Source organism: Pleurodeles waltl, chromosome 10, assembly GCF_031143425.1.
Source record: "Pleurodeles waltl isolate 20211129_DDA chromosome 10, aPleWal1.hap1.20221129, whole genome shotgun sequence".
Taxonomy (NCBI): Eukaryota; Metazoa; Chordata; class Amphibia; order Caudata; family Salamandridae; genus Pleurodeles; species Pleurodeles waltl.
Genome location: NC_090449.1, coordinates 446,800,668 through 446,819,578, shown reverse-complemented (window position 1 = coordinate 446,819,578; position 18,911 = coordinate 446,800,668). Strand labels below are relative to the sequence as shown.

Sequence of the window (18,911 nt, the reverse complement as noted above, 5' to 3'; positions counted from 1 at the left end):
TGGCAAATGTAATCCTCATTGAGCCTGTCTTTCCCTCAGACAAATCTCCTTCATCACAGGAATAAGAGGCATTTTAATGGCAGACCTCTGTTGGAAAAAACATAAAGAAATCTGGAGTGGGGCCTGGGTTCTTCAGAAGAAAGTAAAGACAACCTATATCTGACATTATCTACTATCAGCTTTGCATCTATAATTTGCAGATATTTATATTAATCATCATATCAACACTATAGTTATAATTCCTCCATCTTCTACAATTTTCTTTCTGCAGACACGAAGAGAGATAAAGAGGTGAAAAGGAAGACGGAGATGTAGAAAGATGGTAGTAATTTGACATAAATTCATCAGCGCCATAATCCCCAGTATCTTATTCCCTCAGACACACTACTTGTAGTAAAGAGGATTCATGACCAAATCAGAGGCTTCCTGTCATTTCCTACTTCTTTCTTAGGCCAAAAACAAGTATAATGTCCGCTTTGCAAAAATACATTTGGTTTACCTGTACATTGCCTGTACATCAAAAACACCCAAATCCATCCTTTGTATCTCTGAAACTCTGTAGTATGTTAACCGCAAATCTTTGCCATGGACGTATTAGAGTTGACCAAATCCAAGGGTACTTGCTGGTCAGTTCTCTAATGCTGAGACAACACCTTAGCAGTCATACCTGGAAACAACTGGGATGGGACAGTAAGAGCAGCAACTAAAACCAGTCACTGCATGAAATAAACTACCACAGCTCCATCTATGGCAAGGGCTGTATGTAATAAATGTTACTTTTGAATGACAACTACATTCAAATCAAGCTGAAATCATCGAGGTAATAATTTCATGTCCTTTATTTTTACCTATGACTATTCCAAAAATGATCAAGTGCATGCATTCTTTAAATTGTCTAACTGTACCCTAATAATGCATTAGTACTCCTTAATGCTTCCCATTCCTGAACCCAAACTACCCCTTAATGCTAACCCCAGCTGAACCCTGAAAAACCATTAGCACCAATCAATGCTACTTTTCCTTTGACACTTAAAATCCTGAACCATCGATTAATGCTACCCTTTCCTGAATCCTAATAAACCTTACTCCCTATTAACACTACCCTTCCCTGAAACCTAAAAGCCCTTACTACCCTTAATGTTCCCAATCACGGAATTCTAACAACCTCTTACTACCCTGTAATGCTACCCTTCCCTGAACTCTAAGAAATCCTTATTACTCCATAGTATTACCCTTACCTGAACCGAATAAAACCCTTAATATCCTTTAAGGCTACCCATCCCTAGGCCCTAAAAACCTTTACTACCACTTAATGTTACCCTTCCCTGAATCCTAAAATACCTTCCTTCCCCTAACACTACCCCTCCATGAACCCTAAAAGCTCCTAACTACCCTTAATGCTACCAATTCATAAATCCCACCAACCCCTTACTACCCTTTAGTGTTAAGTTTTCCTTAATCCTAAAAATCACTTACCAGCCCTTTATGTACCCTTCCCCAAACCCTTAAAACCCCTTACAACCCCTAAACACTATCCTTCCTTGAACCTAAAAAGCCCTTACCTCCCCTTATTGCTACCCTTCCCTGAACTGTTAAACACCACACCATCCCTGAACACTACCCACCCCTAAACCCTAAAACATCTTACTATCCCATAATGTTTCTCTTCCTGCAACTAAACCCTTACTTCGTCTTATTGCTAATCTTTCCTGAACTCTAAAAAGAATCCTCATGTCCTCTCACTACTATCACTATTATCTCCATAATGTCATGCAGTAGGTTATAATGCACTTTTAGTAGGGCAGATGGGATAACAAATACGTTTGTGATGGAGTAATTAGTACACCGAACTCTAAAAAAGGCCCTTAGTCTTCATCAACCTGCAATCACTTGTCAATAATTCAAGACTCTTATACCACAAAGAAGCAATCTTACCTAGACTCTGACTTAGAAACTAGTGTCATGAAATTCCAACTTTCATGAGATGTTATATTCTAATTTTGCAATTTGCGGGGACCTGGAGAAACCCAACAAAAGATTACAGACTAGTGGCCTGATTTTGAGTTTGGTGGACGGGTTACTCCGTCACAAAAGTGACAGATATCCCGTCCGATGTATTATGATGTCCATAGGATATAATTGAATTATAAATGGGCAGACGGTATATTGTTACATTTGTGACAGAGTAACCCCATCTGCCAAATCAAGCCAAATGTTGCCTAGGTAATTGGAAGAACATGCGTTATTTGCCTATATTATAACAATTTAGATTATAGTAAAACATATCTGCAATTCTTCTTTTAGAGTTGCCAACATGAGAACCCTGTACTGTTTTAAGGGTTTGTCTATTTGTTGTATTACTTGTTTAATTAAATGTCTTAATTTTGTTTCCAACCATTTATCTATATCAACAATATTCTTTACTGATTTTAGGCGTCCTATAGTTTAGAATTTGTGTATCAGAAACCTCAGTGCTGCCATTTGTATTGTGATTGAGTTTGTTTAAATCAATACAATAAAGTATTAACATTTACCATGTGTGCTCTCCCCTCAGTACTATGGTTGTTTCTTCTTAGAGGCTTCCCCTGTATTATCAGAGCAGGGTCTGGTGGATACCATCCCTTCTAGAAATAAAACTGTAACTCGGAGGATGCCAAATATATGCCTCTTTAGATAACTGAACCAGAGGACATTAGAATAAATAATCAGAAAAAGCAAACATGACTTCAAAAGCATGTAAGCGATGTCAGTAGGAGAGCCACAGATTCCAGCACTTCAGAAGTTTTACGCATAACGTTTTTAGAAAGCCTGTGCCACTTTTCAGCAACATGTGCATTTCACGAGCATCAGCAGGCTGTTAGATTGGACTTTTCCAGACAGCATTATTCTGCACATGTATGTGACATAGCTGTCATGAGTGATGCACACAGTATAACAAAACATTCTCAGCATTTTTTGTGGTATCTAAACTCAAAGTGCGGAATTGAAAGGTGAATGATTAGGTCTCTGAAGAGGTGATGGACGGAGAACTGACTGTCTTCTTTTTAAAGTTTTGCCTAAGCAGCACATATACTCTGCAAGACTTTTGTTTACATACATGGGATTTAAAGCCCACCCATCGCTAACCATGTTAGCTTCAGAGCTACTCCTATTGCTTTGCTCCTGTTTGTCACATCATGCGGGCGTCATATCCTCTTTTTGTGTTTGGCCCTCCCTGGAGCATGAGCCAAGTACCTGTGTCCAGCCACTGCTCCCGTTTTAGGAGCTACTTTTTTATGTTCAAATACTCCATATGAGTACTTGTGTTTTCTGTCCATCTCCCACATCCCCTTACATGTATACATTCTGTTCCCTCCTTCCTGGACTCCTTCCATGGTGCTTCTAGTCCCTCCCACCCCTGCCCTAAACTCTACTCCTCTGCACTCTACACCACTGCACTCTGCGCCACTGCAGTCTATACCACTACTCCACTGTGCACCACTCTACTCCACTGCACTCTACTCTGGACCACTGTACTCTACACCACTGTACTTTACACCATGCACTCTATGCCACTGCATCCCATGCCACTGCACTCTATTATGCACCACTCTAAGCCACTGCACTGTTCGTCACACTAATCTGAATCACTGCACTCTACTTCACTGCACTCTTCGCTACTGCACTCTTCTCTGCAGCACCCTATCTATGTGACTGCACTCTACACCACTCTGCCCGGCACCACTGTACTAAACCCCTCAGCACTGTAGGCCACTACACTCTAACCCACTCTGATCCACTCTGCACCTTTCTATTCTATGCTACTACACTCTATGTCACTCTACTCTAATCTGCCCAACCTTCTCTATTCTAATAGACTCTACACCACTGCGCTCTAGGCCACTCTACCCTTCTCTGCACCTCTCTACTCTACGCCACTGCACTCTATGCCACTGTACTCTATGCCACTCTACTTTACACCACTCTCTGGCACCCACTGTACTTTACTCCACTCTACTCTATTCCGCTGCACTTTACACCACTTCACTCTGTTACTCTATGCCACTGCGCTCTACTCTGCACCACTCTGCTTTATGCCACTGCACTCTAACCCAGTGCACTCTGTGCCATTCCATTCTGCACTACCCTACGCTACTGCAGTCCATGCCACTGCACTCTATGCCACTGTACTCTGCACCAGTTTACTCTACACCACAGCACTTTACAGCAGCAGCGGCTTCTGCAAATCTGAAGGGGGGATGGGATAACACAGGGGGAAATTACAAAAAAATATATGAAATAAACTTACCTCTCACCACGATGCCACTGTCTTCTGCCACCTCGCTCGTCGCTCCACTTTCCTCAATGTGGTGTCCCAGCATTCACTGGGACACCAGCACAGGCTCCCCAGCAATCCTGGTGCTGCTTTCATGCTACACCTAGCATGAAAGCAGCATCAGGATTGGTCTGAGTGGCTTGGACTGGGGTCTGTGCAGTTTCTCCAGCATGGCTGTGCAACACAGCTGGGTTGGAGAAATGTAAGAGCGCATGTGTGTTTGGCACACTTAGGTGCACTCCACTCTCCCTCCCGTCTCCCCCCTCCCATGGCCCAGCCCCGCTCCTCCCTTCGGATGCTGCCTGAGCCAGCAGCAGATAAATAAAACAATAGTGAACTATTGTTTTATTTTTCTGCTGCTGGCTCAGCAGAGGGTTCGATGCTCCTTCACTATTGCGAAGGAGCCGCCCCTGCTCTACTCCACTCTAGTCTACTCTGCACCATTCTTCTCTACACCACTGCACTTTATGCCACTGCAGATTATGCCACTGCATTCTAAGACAATGTACTCTATGCCATTCTACTGTACACCACCTACTACTGCACTCTTTGCCACTCTACTCTACACCACTGCACTCTACCTACTCTCACCTACTCTTCAGCACTCTATCTATGCCACTGCACTCTATGCCACTCTATTCTACTGTGCACCAGTCTACGCCACTGCACTCTATGCCTTTCTCTTCTTTTCTGCACCACTCTGCTCTACACCACTGAACTCTACTCCACTCCACTCTATGCCACTGCACTCTTTGCCAATCTACTCTATTCTGCACCCCTCCATTCTGTCACTGCACTCTATTCCACTGCAGTCTACACCACTGCACTCGACTTTGCATTACTCTACTCTATTCCACTGCACTCTTTTGTTGCCTAGGCTCTCATTATCCTAATGAGACTACTGGAATTCGAGTGGCAGTATCACCTGCAGTGTTGGAGACTGAGTCTGACCCACTGCAGGTGACACCTGTCACTCCAATCTGGGTTTCACTCCGGCTAACTAGCAGTGCCCCATCTCTACCCAATGGCAGAGATGATTGGGCAGCTGAGCTGTTTTAAGACTGATTTGCATATGGCTGGGTCCAAACTGGAATGTGCCACTGGATTCAAGCTAGCCTGGCTGATGAGGGGTGAAACTCAGAAACCGGTCCCAGGATGCTTGTTTCCAGTCCAGGGAAGACCTGGCCTGGCAGTTCGGGCTGGACTGTTCCCATGGGGAACAGGGTCAAGACTGATTTGCATATGGCTGGGTCCAAACTGGAATGGCATGGGCAGCAAAAAACAATGGATTTAGGCACAGATCTCTGTACTGGGGGTGAATGTTTGACATTGTTCAGCATTCCGTCCATCACTTGTTCTTTTTGCATTTGTCGCCCTAAGTAGGAAGGGTATGCCCAGACGTGGGTCCCGTGCTTCCCATGCCACTGGATTCAAGCTAGCCTGGCTGATGATGGGTGAAACCCCGAAACCGGTCCCAGGATGCTTGTTTCCAGTCCAGGGAAGACCTGGCCTGGCAGTTCGGGCTGGACTGTTCCCATGGGGATCAGGGTCAAGACTGATTTCCATATGGCTGGGTCCAAACTGGAATGGCATGGGCAGCAAAAAAACGATGGATTTAGGCCCAGATCTCTATACTGGGGGTGAATGTTTGACATTGTTCAGCATTCCATCCATCACTTGTTCTTTTTGTTTTCTTTGTCTGTACTAGCTTTCCTGCCTTTGATTGGGTTTGCCAACACCTTCTTTTTATTAATACATGGCCATTTTCTTCCTGAAAAATCAACAGTTGAACTAGTGGATGAGGTCCTAAAACCACATTATTCTTCTCACAAGGTCCGCCGAGACTTGTCCTTTGTGAACATTTCCGCTATACCAATTCCTGATGGGATGACGGAACTGTTGTAATTCCTGTAAGACAGTGACAAGTTCATTTAAGTCAAAGGGTGTTTCTGCCGCCACCACGCCAGGACCATCAAGATCTGGAACATACATTTGAGTTCCGAACAGGCACTCATATGAAGTATGACCCCCAGGGACCTTCTAGGCAGATTATTAAGTGCTCTCTGGAATCCATACAGGTGATTAAGCCAACTACGACCCGTACCTAAGACTCAAGCTGTTAAGGATTGCTTCAAATCACGGTTTAATCGCTCCGCGACACTATTTCTCTGGGGATGAAATGGAGACGAGTACTGGAGTTGGACCCCCAACGAAGCCATGGTGTACCTAAATGCCCTTGAGGCGAAAACAGGACCCTGGTCCGAATGGAAAGTTGCAACTGCATATGTACCGATAAAGACTCGCAAATCTTTAATAACAGTCCCAGCGTCAGCCGAGCGTTGTGGCCACACCCATAGAAATCTGGTGCAAGTGTCAACAGCAACTAGGATATATTTGTATGCACTGTCCGGTGTTAGGGGACCGCAATGGTCCAAGTACACACATTGTAAAGGTTTGTTAGAAATCAGGAGGGGTGTCTGCGGTGGGGGTTTAGCGGTGGAAACTTATATTTGTTGGCAGATGTCACAACAAAGAACATACTGCTTAGCCTCTTTGTATAGGCCTGACCACCAATAGCGGGCTTGTAACAATTATATTGTAGCCACCTCACCAGCATGGGCAGATGCTACCCCTTCATGCGCTGCTTTAATCAACTCTGGTCTTATATCTTTGTTGGGAATATCTCACATCCCTATGCATGGTATCTTAACTTCAGCGTTAAGGCAGCCTCCCATTCGGTAGGAATATTTGGCAGGAAATGCTTTTGGATAGGGCGTACCATCAGCCGTAGCTTTCACGGCAGCCCATATGTCTGCGTCCGGTTTCATACTTAAACGAGTTACTCCAGCAACAGTGGGCATAGCTACTGCGGACTTTGCGGCTTCATCAGCCAGTGTATTCCCAGTAACATGTATTTCAACATGCTGGTGTCTAAGAGTATGCACAACATGGACATTTCCTTCAGATCCACTATTTTAGCCAACAGTAGTCTGTGTTTAATGGTGTTGCCCTTAGAATCTCTGAACCCATTCTGGCACCAGTAATGCAGGTATTCATTGAAGGACTGGACACAATAGTACGAATCACAAACAATCAGTGTATACTGTGCAGGATCCATATGTTCCAGTGCCATCACCAGAGCTTTCAGCTCTGCTAGCTGTGCAATCCTCTAGTATTTGCGTGAATGTATGTTGGGGACAAAATGTATTATCCTCCATGTAGCCACTTACGACTGTGCAAGCAGCGGAATATTGGTGCTTTGTTCCAGTTGCAGGTTGTGCAGAGCCATCGGTGTACATGACTCTATGATAATGTTCAATAGGCAATGTATTTGCTGGAACTGGGTATTCTAGTTCATACTGCAAAAATTCTTTAGCATGTAATTTTGGGTAAAAAATGTAGTCTACCTCAGTTGCTGTCAAAGACGTGGCCCACTTTATCCAACGTGGATGTAATGCTTTAGCGTTAGGAACGCTGGCTTTTGTGACCGCATCTAGGGCTGGGATTGGAGAAATGACAATTATGCGTTTGCCCTGGGCTAGAGGTCTTTCTTTAATGACAGCCATCTGAAGAGCAGTGAGAATTTTCTCAGTGGGAGGAAAGCGTTGTTCTGCTGCCGAGTACAAATGTGATTTGTATACAATCGGGACGGTCTCACCCACATTAAAGGTTACATAGGTGAAATCAATGGCACTAGCAATTACTCTGATGACCAAGTGTGCTTTGTTGTCCCTTGTGTGTAGATGTTGTGCTGCAAGCATGTCTGTCTGCAGGTCTCTGAGAATGCGTGTGTGTTCGACTGTCCAAAATTTACTTGAAAAGTCTGGACATATTAAGTCATGTAAAGGTTTTATGCTTGTAGCATAATCTGGAATGTAAGTTCTGCCAAAATTTAGGAAACCCAATAGAGATTGGAGTTTTTTAATCGTATTTGAAGGTTGCAATTGTGCGCAGTTTTCTAAGAATTGTGGCGCTAGGCTCTTTCCTTCACTCGAAAGCTCATATCCTAGACACAGGATGCTGGGGAAGGCTATTTTAGTTTTTTTGAAGTTGAATTTGTAGCCAAATTCAGCAAATCCCACAACAATGCGGGCTACCCGTCTTAAATGTTGGAGTAATTCATCATCCATAAGATAAATATCATCTGCATAGGACAATGCTTCAGGATCAATGTCGTGCAAAATTGCAGTCACACGAGTTGCGAACACTCCTGGGCTGTTCTTATACCCCTGGTGTAAACTACAGAATTGTTTCTGAGAGCCAAGTGTGCTGAAACTTGTTAAGTCTCTACTCTCAGGCGCTATATTCTGGCAGAAGAAACCATTGGAAATGTCCAGTGTTGCTGTGTATTTTGCGCACTTTGTTGTTCATCGGTGCTGTGCTATGTTAATTTTGTATAGCATATGTGCGTGTATGTCTGTTTAAGCATCTGTAGTCTATGACTATTCTGTATGAATGGTCGGGGTTAGCTACTGGGAATAAAGGATAATTCATTGGGGAGACACAGGGTTCAATTCTCCCACGGGTGCTTTTGCATCATGTTTTATTGGATACTGAGGTTGTGGTTGGGGTTGATTTTTAATAGGTATTACGTGGTAGGGGGATTCTTTATCACATCCTGCGTGGTTGCGATATAACGCGGGTGCTTGCGCCAATGCCCAATCAACGGTGTAGGATTCAGTGAGTTCCTCTGGAACAAGGGGCGAGAAAGAAGGTTTAATAACATCTTCCCCATATGGGCAGGTACGGACAAATTCAGCTGGCCAGTCTTGTTCGGCCAATAAAACATCATATATATTTACTACGCGATCCCAAAAAATTGCGTCTATTGTGCGTTCAAGGTCTCCTTCTAACTGTAGTGTTACTTCATACACCCTAGACTATCTCGACCGACACTAGAATAGGTCTCTGCGATAATCTTTGGCAGCTCACGTTCTTGATCCTGTTGAGGAACATCCCGGAGCCGATGCCCACTGCTAGTGCGACTGCTTCCCCTTTAAGGTTGATTAAAATAATTGAGGATACTGTGGCAAAATTGCCCATTAATTGCATCCCTAAATCTAGGGCAGGGGCAGACCCGTATTCATCTTGAATTAGTTTCAACACTTCCAGCAAGTTGGCAAGTTTCAGAGTACTGAGTGCGGTAGTGTAGAGCGTGGCAAACACCGTGCCTCATGTGTTACAATTATCCATTGTAGGGACCATCCCAAATGGCAAGCACATCGATAGAATTCTATGTTTATCCTGAGGTCCTGTATGGGGAAATACTGCTTCCAGTGCATTAATTTTTTGAGCTAACCAAAACGGAGTTTCCTCTCGTTTGGCAGGTACTTTACCTATGATCGAATGTACAGTTGCAGGGTTAATACCTGGTGTCACTGCATGTGGTTGCGCTGGAGCAGCACGTGCTGGGTTTGTATTCAATGTTTGTATTACAAACTATACTAATCGTCTATAAATTGCTGTTAGTTCAGTATATACGCGACAGACCTCAGCTACAGCTAAATTTGCTACTGCAGGGTGAGGTGTATATGTGGCCAATAAAGGCCAGGTAGGACCATCATTACTTAGAGGACCTAGCCTAACTGGTAAAATCATGTGTGGTAGGGCGCTATCAAGCCAATAATTATGTTCTTGATAAGATAAAGGTATTTCTAAATATGCATATGCTCTGTATTGTCCAGGTACGTTTGCAAGTGTATAGTGATGAAATGTGTTTGTGTTCCCATCAACTGATGGAAATGTGACCCAAGAATAGAAACGTTCCGTTCTATAAGCTGGATGGGCGTCCACCACAATTGTGACTGGACCCCCCTGGGCCGTTAGGCCATTTGCTAGTAAATGTGCAGTCAGAGGTTGTCTCATATTGACTGCAATTGCTACCTGTTGCCATAATAGATAATACATGTTGTTCAGAGAAGGCACACCAAATAGGGATTTTCCTTTTAGAGCTCAAGCTTGAACAACCTCCAGCATCAGATAGAATATCCTACTTAGCTGAGGAGGAAATCCTCAATACTACGGACGTCTCCGTATATAGTACTGAGGTGTCATTGTTTATAATGAGACAGAGATACTCAGGAGGACCCGAAAATTAGAGCCTGGCCAAATGTTGGCAGCGCCATGAGGCGTAGGTCTCATTATCCTAATGAGACTACTGGATTTCGAGTTGCAGAATCACCTGCGGTGTGGGAGACTGAGTCCGACCTACTACAGGTGACACCTGTCGCTCCAGTCTGGGTTTCGCTCCGGCTAGCTAGCAGTGCCCCATCTCTACTCAAGGGCAGGGATGATTGGGCAGCCGAGCGCATGACATAAATGGTTTCTCAGGGAAGCCGTGGTCACTCAGGTCTCGTCCGTTTCTCTCAGTTACATTAGTCTCATATACACAATGACAAACAGAGGCAGTATATGTTTCAATAAGATTTTAATGAAGCAACTGCATCATAGATAGCAAAGCGTGAGCTGCAATAACCAGGACGACACAGTATAATAAAATTAAAGTTGTGACTAGGAGAGTAAAGCATAAAAATAACACTACCATGTTGTCACCAGAATCAATAGACTAATTCCTACCTAGGCTATAGTAGAGCACAGCATGTTAAGCTCTAATTCTGCCCTGCAGGTTCCCCTGGGAAGACATCATCCCCCATACCTAAGCAAAGACCTGAAGTCTGCAAAAGCAGCTGTAGCGAAGCATTCAGCATACAGTTGTGGTTCTCTGGCTGGAATCTCCCTCTAACACGTAAAGGACAGGGAAGTGTTTTTATAATAAAACAGCTGATGTTCTGAGAAACTGTCCCTACGTAAGGATGTGTATTTTCTGTGAATGTCAGAGACTAAACGTATACCACGTTCACCGGCAACCTATCTTTCTGCAGCCATGGAAGAAGCACAGAGTGAGTAAAATGTCTTGTTTAAGAACAGAGTGCTGGCCTAGTCAAAAACAGTTAGATAGAAGGAAATAAAACAAGACTGTGAAAGTGGCTATTGTAACAGTAATAAAGCGAAGCTGAATAAAATATATCTAGGTTAAAGTGCACAGCGGCACGCCTAGTATGCTAAAATAACATGCATGGATCTATAACTAAAATGGCTACGCAACACTATGCCACTCTATTGTGCCCCAATGCACTCTGCACCACTGTACTCTAATTTGCACCACTCTACGCCACTACGCTCTACTCTCCACCACTCTATGGCACTGTACTCTACTCTGCACCACTCTACTCAATGCCACAGCACTCTATGCCACTGTACTCGACTCTGCACCACTCTACTCAGCACCACTGCACTCTGCACCAATGCACTCTACACCACTGTACTCTACTCAGCACCACTCTTGTCCATGCCACTGTACTCTACCCCTCCATTCTAATTCAGTGCCATTCTACTCTTCTGCAGTCTGCCACTCTACTCTGCACCACAGCACTGTACGCCGTTCTAATCTACTCTGCACCATTCTTCTCTATGCCACTCTACTGCACACCACTCTGTCCCTGCAATCTACTCTCCACCACTCTATGCCACTGTACTCTATTCTGCACCACTCTATGCCACATCATTCTATGCCACTGTACTTCACTTTGCACCACTCTTCTCTGTGCCACTGCACTCTACTCTGCATCACTGCACTCTACATCAATACACTTTATAACACTGTAATCAATGCCTCTGTACTCTACTCTGCACAACTCTAGTCTATGCCACTGCAATGTATGCCACTGCATTCTATGCCACTCTACTCTGTACCACTGCATTCTATGCCACTGTATTCTATGTCACTGCACTCTACTCTTCACCACTCTACTCTATGCCACTGCACTCTACACCACTCTACTGTACTTTGCACCACTCTTCTCTATGGCACTGCTCTCTCTGTTACTCTACACCACACTACTCTAATCCACACTGCACTCTATGCCAGTCTACTCTGCACCACTCTACTCTATGCCACTGCACACTATGCCAGTGAACTGTATACCACTCTACTGTACTCTGCGCCACTCTATGTCACTGCGCTCTACACCACTGTACTTTACCCCACTTTACTTTACCTTGCACTTCTTTATTCTGCACAGCTCTACTCTACACTACTGCACTGTATGTCACTGCACTGTATACTAGTCCACTTTACTCTACTCAACTCTACTCTATGTAACTCCACACCACTCCACTCTATGTCACTCCACTCCATGCTACTCTACTGTGCACCACAATATGCCACTCTACTCTACCACACTCCACTTCACACAGTGATACTCTACTCTATTCCACTCAACTACACCATTCTACTCCACTCTACCCCACTTCCTTCTACACCACTCTGTTCTGAACCACTCCACACCACTCTATGCCACGCCACTCCACTCTGCTGAACTGCTCCACTCCATGCCACTCTACACCACTCTAGCTTATCTCGCTCCACGACACTGTACTCTACTGAACTATACTCTATGCCCCTCCCCTCTATCCCACTGCACCCTACACTACTCTTCTTTATGCCCATCTACTGTACAGACCCATCTTTCTGCTCCCCTTCCCTGCCAAGTCAATAGAAAAGGCCATCAATATGCATGTCACGGAGTTCCTCGAGTCAAATAGCATCCTACACCCTTTCCAGTCTGGATTCAGGAGCAACCACAGCACAAAACAGCCCTTCTCGCAGCCACAGATGACATTTACACCATACTGGACCACGTAGACAAGGCTGCGCTCATCCTCCTAGATCTCTCCATCGCATTCAACACAGTCTCCCAAACCACCCTCTGCACCAGACTCCACGACTCCAGCATCCGCGGCAAGGCCCTGGAATGGATCCGCTGCTTCCTCTCTGGTAGAACCCAGCGAGTCAGACTCCCACTGTTCACCTCGGAACCCAAAGAAACCTGCTGTGTGGTACCACAGGGCTCCTCCCTGAGCCCGACCCTCTTTAATATCTACATGACTCCTCTCTCCAAAATTGTCAGACGGCACAAACTCAACAATGTCTCCTTCGCCGAAGACACTCAACTGATACTGTCCCTCACCGACGACCCATCAACAGCCAAAACAACTTCCACAAAAGCATGAGAGCAGTAGCCACCTGGATGAAAGCCAGCTGCCTCAAGCTCAGCTGCCTCAAGCTCAGCTCAGACAAGACTGAGATCCCCGTGCTGGGCTCCACCCCCTCCTCCTGGGACACTTGGTGGCCAGCAGCCTTAGGAGACGCCTCCACTCCTACCGACCACGCACTTAATCTGGGCATCAGCCTCGTCTCCACACTATCATGACTCACTGAGTCAACGTCGTCTTGTCGTCATGCTTTCACACTCTCCATCTGTTTGCAGGAAGATTTTCATGTGGATCTCCCCCCCAAGACAAGTAGGTCATTCACGCACTTGTTAGTAGCAAAGTGGAGTATGACACTGCTCTCTATGCCGGAATCGCAAAGAAGTTAGAAGGAAGACTCCAGAGAATCTAGAACACAGCAGCCAGACTCATCCTTGACATCCCCCGCCACATCCACATCTCCACCCACCTTGGAGACCTGCACCGGCTCCCTATCAACAAACGCATCTCCTTCAAGCTACTGACACACATTTACAAGGCAGTGCACAACATCGGACCGGCCTACCTTAACCACCCCCTGACATTCTACACCCATGCCAGACAACTGCGACCCTCGCCATCCCAAGAATCAGGAAGAGCACAGCTGGAGGCAGATCCTTCTCATACCTTGCAGCGCAGACTTGGAACATGCTTCCACTCCACCTCAGACAGGACCCCTCGCTCAAGCAGTTCAGGAAGGACCTCAAGACATGGACCTTCAAATGAGCAGCACACCCACTACAGCGTCTTGAGACCCCACGAGTGATAAGCTGCGCTTTACAAATACATGATTAATTGATTGATTGATTTTGCCAGTCCACTTCACTCTATGCTATTCCACTCTACTCTACACCAATCCGCTCTATGCCAGTCCACTCTATGCCACTCCACTCTACTCACTGCACTCTTTGCCACTCCAGGCCACTTTGCCACACTCCACTTTACAGCACTCCACACCACTGTACGCATGCTACTCCACTCCACGCCTCTGTACAGTATGGCTATGATACTTTGGCAAAGCCAATACCTCTTGAATAGACAAAACCTCTCAGCTTTGCCAATGTTTATTTCCAGTTGCTGGCAGGACCCAGACACCTCAGACTATGTCATATTTTCAGGATAACTAATGACTATGTAATTTAGTTTCTATCTAAGTGTCCTGAATGTCATAGAGAATCATATTCAAATCTGTTGTGATTATATCTTTAAATTTAGAATGGTCCTGCCCACCTGAACATACAATGAATAATGTATGCAATTCAAACCAAAACACATAACTCTAACAGTTTATAAATTGGATATAAAATTATATGTTTTACTGTTAATGTTCTTGATTTTTTTCTGGCAATGTTTTAATGTGATTGATACCATTTTTGTGAGGTGATGTTTGTCATTGTTGGCACTGCAAGAGGACAGATAGAGTTTTTGGACTGAACCATATTTCCCCGATACACTTACATTTTTTATTCAGGTTAGTACTAATTGCCAGCAGTTATTTTCTTTTATATTTTCTGAGCACCATGTTAGAAATGCTGTCTCCATAGGATGGGAAGCACAGTGAAAAAGCATGGCCAGACAATGTAGAATTGTCTCTTGAATTGAAATGTGATAAAGTGGATGCTTTAATTTGCACTTCATGTCTTCCTTACAGGTCTTTAAGGACAAAGTGCTGAGATATGTCACTGGGAAGAAGATGCCAAAGAGGAACCACAGTGACAACCTGGTAACTACCTATATATTAGTCAACATTAAGGGTTATCTGATATAAACCTGGTCGAGACACATCAGAATGTTGTTCCAGACCCACTGCCACCACTAAGACAGGGAAGATAATCGTGTTTTGTTGAACCAGACACAGAATATCATCTAAATCTGCCACACCAAGAACATCCTTCCAGGCAATTGTTGTGCCATAGACAATTTCCCTAAACACAAACATAAACAAAATATGTTCAAATTCAGGGTTTCATTAGCAGGGGTGGCTGGTAACCTTAAGAAGTGGTGGAGCGAGCGAAGTGCTCAACTCCCCCCCCCAAAAAAAATACCACTTCTCTCCAAAAGTCCTTAATAAAACACCCCTCCCTCAAAAGCCCAGAATAAAATAACCTCTCCCTCCAAAAGCCCATAAAAGAACAAGTCCTCCCTCTAAACCCCCAAAATAAAACTACTGTATTAAATTAAATTAAAATGAAAGGTACTTACTGAGGGCAGCACGTCCTCCTTGTTGTTCTGCATAATACAGTCTGCTGAGGAGCTCCCCTGACCAATCCAGATGCTGCTGTCATGCTATTGACCAGCAGAGAGAAGCACGTGGACTGGGTGGAGTAGGCTGACTGGACGCTCTTGCAGGCCCTGGAGGCCTGTGCTTTCTCTCCACCCAGCTGTCTAAGATAGCTTGGAATGGAGAGCTTCAAAGTGCGCATGTTAGGCTGGCTGTCACAAGACACCCGGCCAAACTGACATGCTCACTTTGAAGCACCAAGCCGGCCACTGCTCCTGTCTTGCATGCTGCCAATCGGCAGCAGAGAACACATGCCCTGCATGCCTTTGGCCTCTGGGGCATTGAGGGGCGCGCATTGGGAAAAGAATAAAATGGCAATGTCATAATTTCATTGCTACTTCATGTTTTTCACCCGTGACTCACGGGGGAAGACACCCTTCCTACCCCTGTGCAGAAACCACAGCTGTTCATTAGTAAATGAAGTTCATGTTTGTACTGTGTTGTTTTCTGTTGTATGTGGGCTATTCTGAAACTTTTAACCTGATCAGCAAATCCTCCTCCATCATAAACTTGATCGCAAATAGCTAATCATAGGAAAATTTACTTTAAACAGACGTTTTAAACATTTGCTACACTTATTTGATACAGTAATTTATAATTTCCTATTTATATTAGAGGAGAATCACAAGGTACAAATAATACATTTTATAGCACATTCCGCTTCAGTAGTTTTATGGCACTGCAGACACAACTGTTTCTGTCCCTCTACACAATCATACTGTTTTGAATAACCCCATAAAGCTAAACTGAATCCAAAAGCCAGGACTCTGACCGGGACATGCAGGTTGCACAGAAATACTAGTCACAAACGATTTGCATTCCTAGCTATCCTAGAGCTGCTAGGCATGTAGATTAGGTAATGATCCCAGAAAGTAACTTTAATAGGTCTGTGAACATTGACATCACTTACAAGTAGCCAGCGATAATACATGATACCCCATCCTGCCCGTTGGTAACTGTGGAAGCATGAAACGGTCATTGTTATCCCAGCTCTCTTAGGTTAAGAAAGCATTAGCAGGATTATAACATAGAAAGGTTTCTGCGACTCAATTTATATTGGATTGAGACCTCTACTTGCTATTTCTCCTCCCCACTCATTGCCACACAGCAGGCTGTTTGTGGGCTAAGGCTGGCTAAGGAGTCAACTTCCGGCTCAGGCTGTTATTAAGGCCTTTTCCCTGGCATTTTTATGGTATTACAAGAACATTTTTGAAGCTGGGCTTACATGTGAGTTAATTAGACATGTGTGTATCAGAAACAACAGTATTGCTTTTATGCTATATATCATCATCATCAAAGAAACTTTATTCGATTGTTTTTAGCAATCATAAAAGTCATTTTACATAAAAAACAATTTTCAGCAAGAGAAGGGATGCAAAGAGTAAAATACATATAAATATGAATTTGAATATAAACAGATAAAATTATTTTTTTTTAAAAAGAAATAAAAGTTAATGAACAGTTTGATTAAGAGTAGTAATAAAAAAGGCCTAGAATATAGTACTTGGAAATCTCACCCATTTGCCTCAAGACATTTTCTGGCCTTAATCACTGAGCACAGGAATAAGGCTAATCCATTACAAACCATGATAGATGGAAGGGATAAAAGATACAAGAAAGCTGGACGACGTTGTTTAAAATGCATTAATTTTAAAAGTGGTATTACAAACATTTTCCTAAAAGTTGAATAATATTTGCAAAAGAAAAGTGTGTGCATTGTATTTTGGTCAGAAACATTATCACAGGGACATTTTTCCAATTGTGAAGACCAATCATTAATCAGGGGTAAACTAATGAGGCGGTGAAAGGACTCTAGTCTCAAATGCTTAAGGACAAACCGATGTCTTGGGTTCGTGACTTTGCATAAGTATGGTTCCATGCCATTCGTTTGTTGTATCATATGGTTTCTCCTGACACTATATTTATTTGCCTCCACGTCCCATCTCAATTCAGCCAGATGGGTGAGGCAAGTATTTTTCAGGTCTTTCCTGGAGATTGTTTTCAATTCATCTGGGGTAAAAAACAGCTCAGGGTGGCCGAATTTAATAAGAAAGTGCTTTATATAATTTAGCCATGGAATTTTGGACGAGTAAGTAAGTGCTAGGGCATCTACTATAATAGTCCTATTCAACCTCGCAGGATCTGAAGTCCATACTTTATGCCAAAGTAGGATTGGTTGAACACGAATGAGATCTGTAAGGTATGTTACTCTCATTTCTGAATGGCATACTACTGTTGATGTTGATTGCGGGACACCTAGGACTGTTTTCAGGAGAGCGTTTTCTGTCAGCTGTAAAGTTGTACAGTCTCGATATCCCCAAAGTCCGGCCTCGTACAGTGCTACTGAGACACATTTCGCATTGTAAAGAGTCATCATGTCTTTGGGAATTACTCTCCCCACCCTTTTAGAGAAGTTTTTTACCGCCATAACGGTTTTCGTAAATAACAATTTTCTCGCTTTTATGGCTTGTTCCCATGTACCTTTATCATCGAACATAATACCTAAGTATGAAAATGTCCCTGTGTTGACTAGTTTTACACCTTTAAGGCTATATGGCAATTTTTTGTGCTACATCCAGGATATGTCATAGAAAAAGTTTTAGTGTGATTGATTTTGAGGCCCAAAACATCCATGCAGTTATCAAAGGTTGTAACTAATCTTTGCAGACCAACTGGGGTGCGGGCCATCAAAACTGCATCATCCGCATACAAGAGGGCCGGAATTTTCCGAAAGCCTACTTGTGGAAGATCACTACAGGCATCAGAAAGGGTCCTCTCTAAGCTGTTAATATACAAGGCGAACAATAGGGGAGCTAACACGCAACCTTGACGCACCCCTCGTTCGATGGGTAAAGATGAAGTACATTCCCCTTGACGCCCATAGCGAACCTTAGCGTTTGCACCAGCATACAATTCCCTAATAAAATGGACTATGGTGGTATCGACCCCCATGTCCAGCAAAATGGGCCACAATTTTGAATGCACCACACAATCGAATGCGGAAGTTAAATCGACAAATGCAAGGTATAATGCTCCGGGCTTGGCCCTTGTATATTTACCAAGTATGATCTCTAAGTTAAGAGCCTGTTCCGTTGTCCCTATGCCAGCCCTAAACCCTTATTGTAGATCAGAGAGGATATGATTTTCCTCCATCCAATCTTATAGTCTATTTAGGATGATACGTCCCGCAATCTTTGCAAGTGTGTCAAGCAGTGAAATAGGACG

At 43.9% G+C, this 18,911-nt stretch overlaps 1 protein-coding gene across 1 annotated transcript in view; it reads left to right on the top strand.

Moving 5' to 3' along the window:
- The window catches only part of LOC138262427 (acid-sensing ion channel 1C-like), a 1,178,398-nt gene that overhangs the window by 845,173 nt on the left and 314,314 nt on the right, over positions 1–18,911 (top strand). The window contains exon 9 of the mRNA XM_069212327.1: positions 15,057–15,128. Coding sequence (XP_069068428.1) covers positions 15,057–15,128 — 72 coding nt within the window. The remainder of the gene's footprint in view (positions 1–15,056; positions 15,129–18,911) is intronic.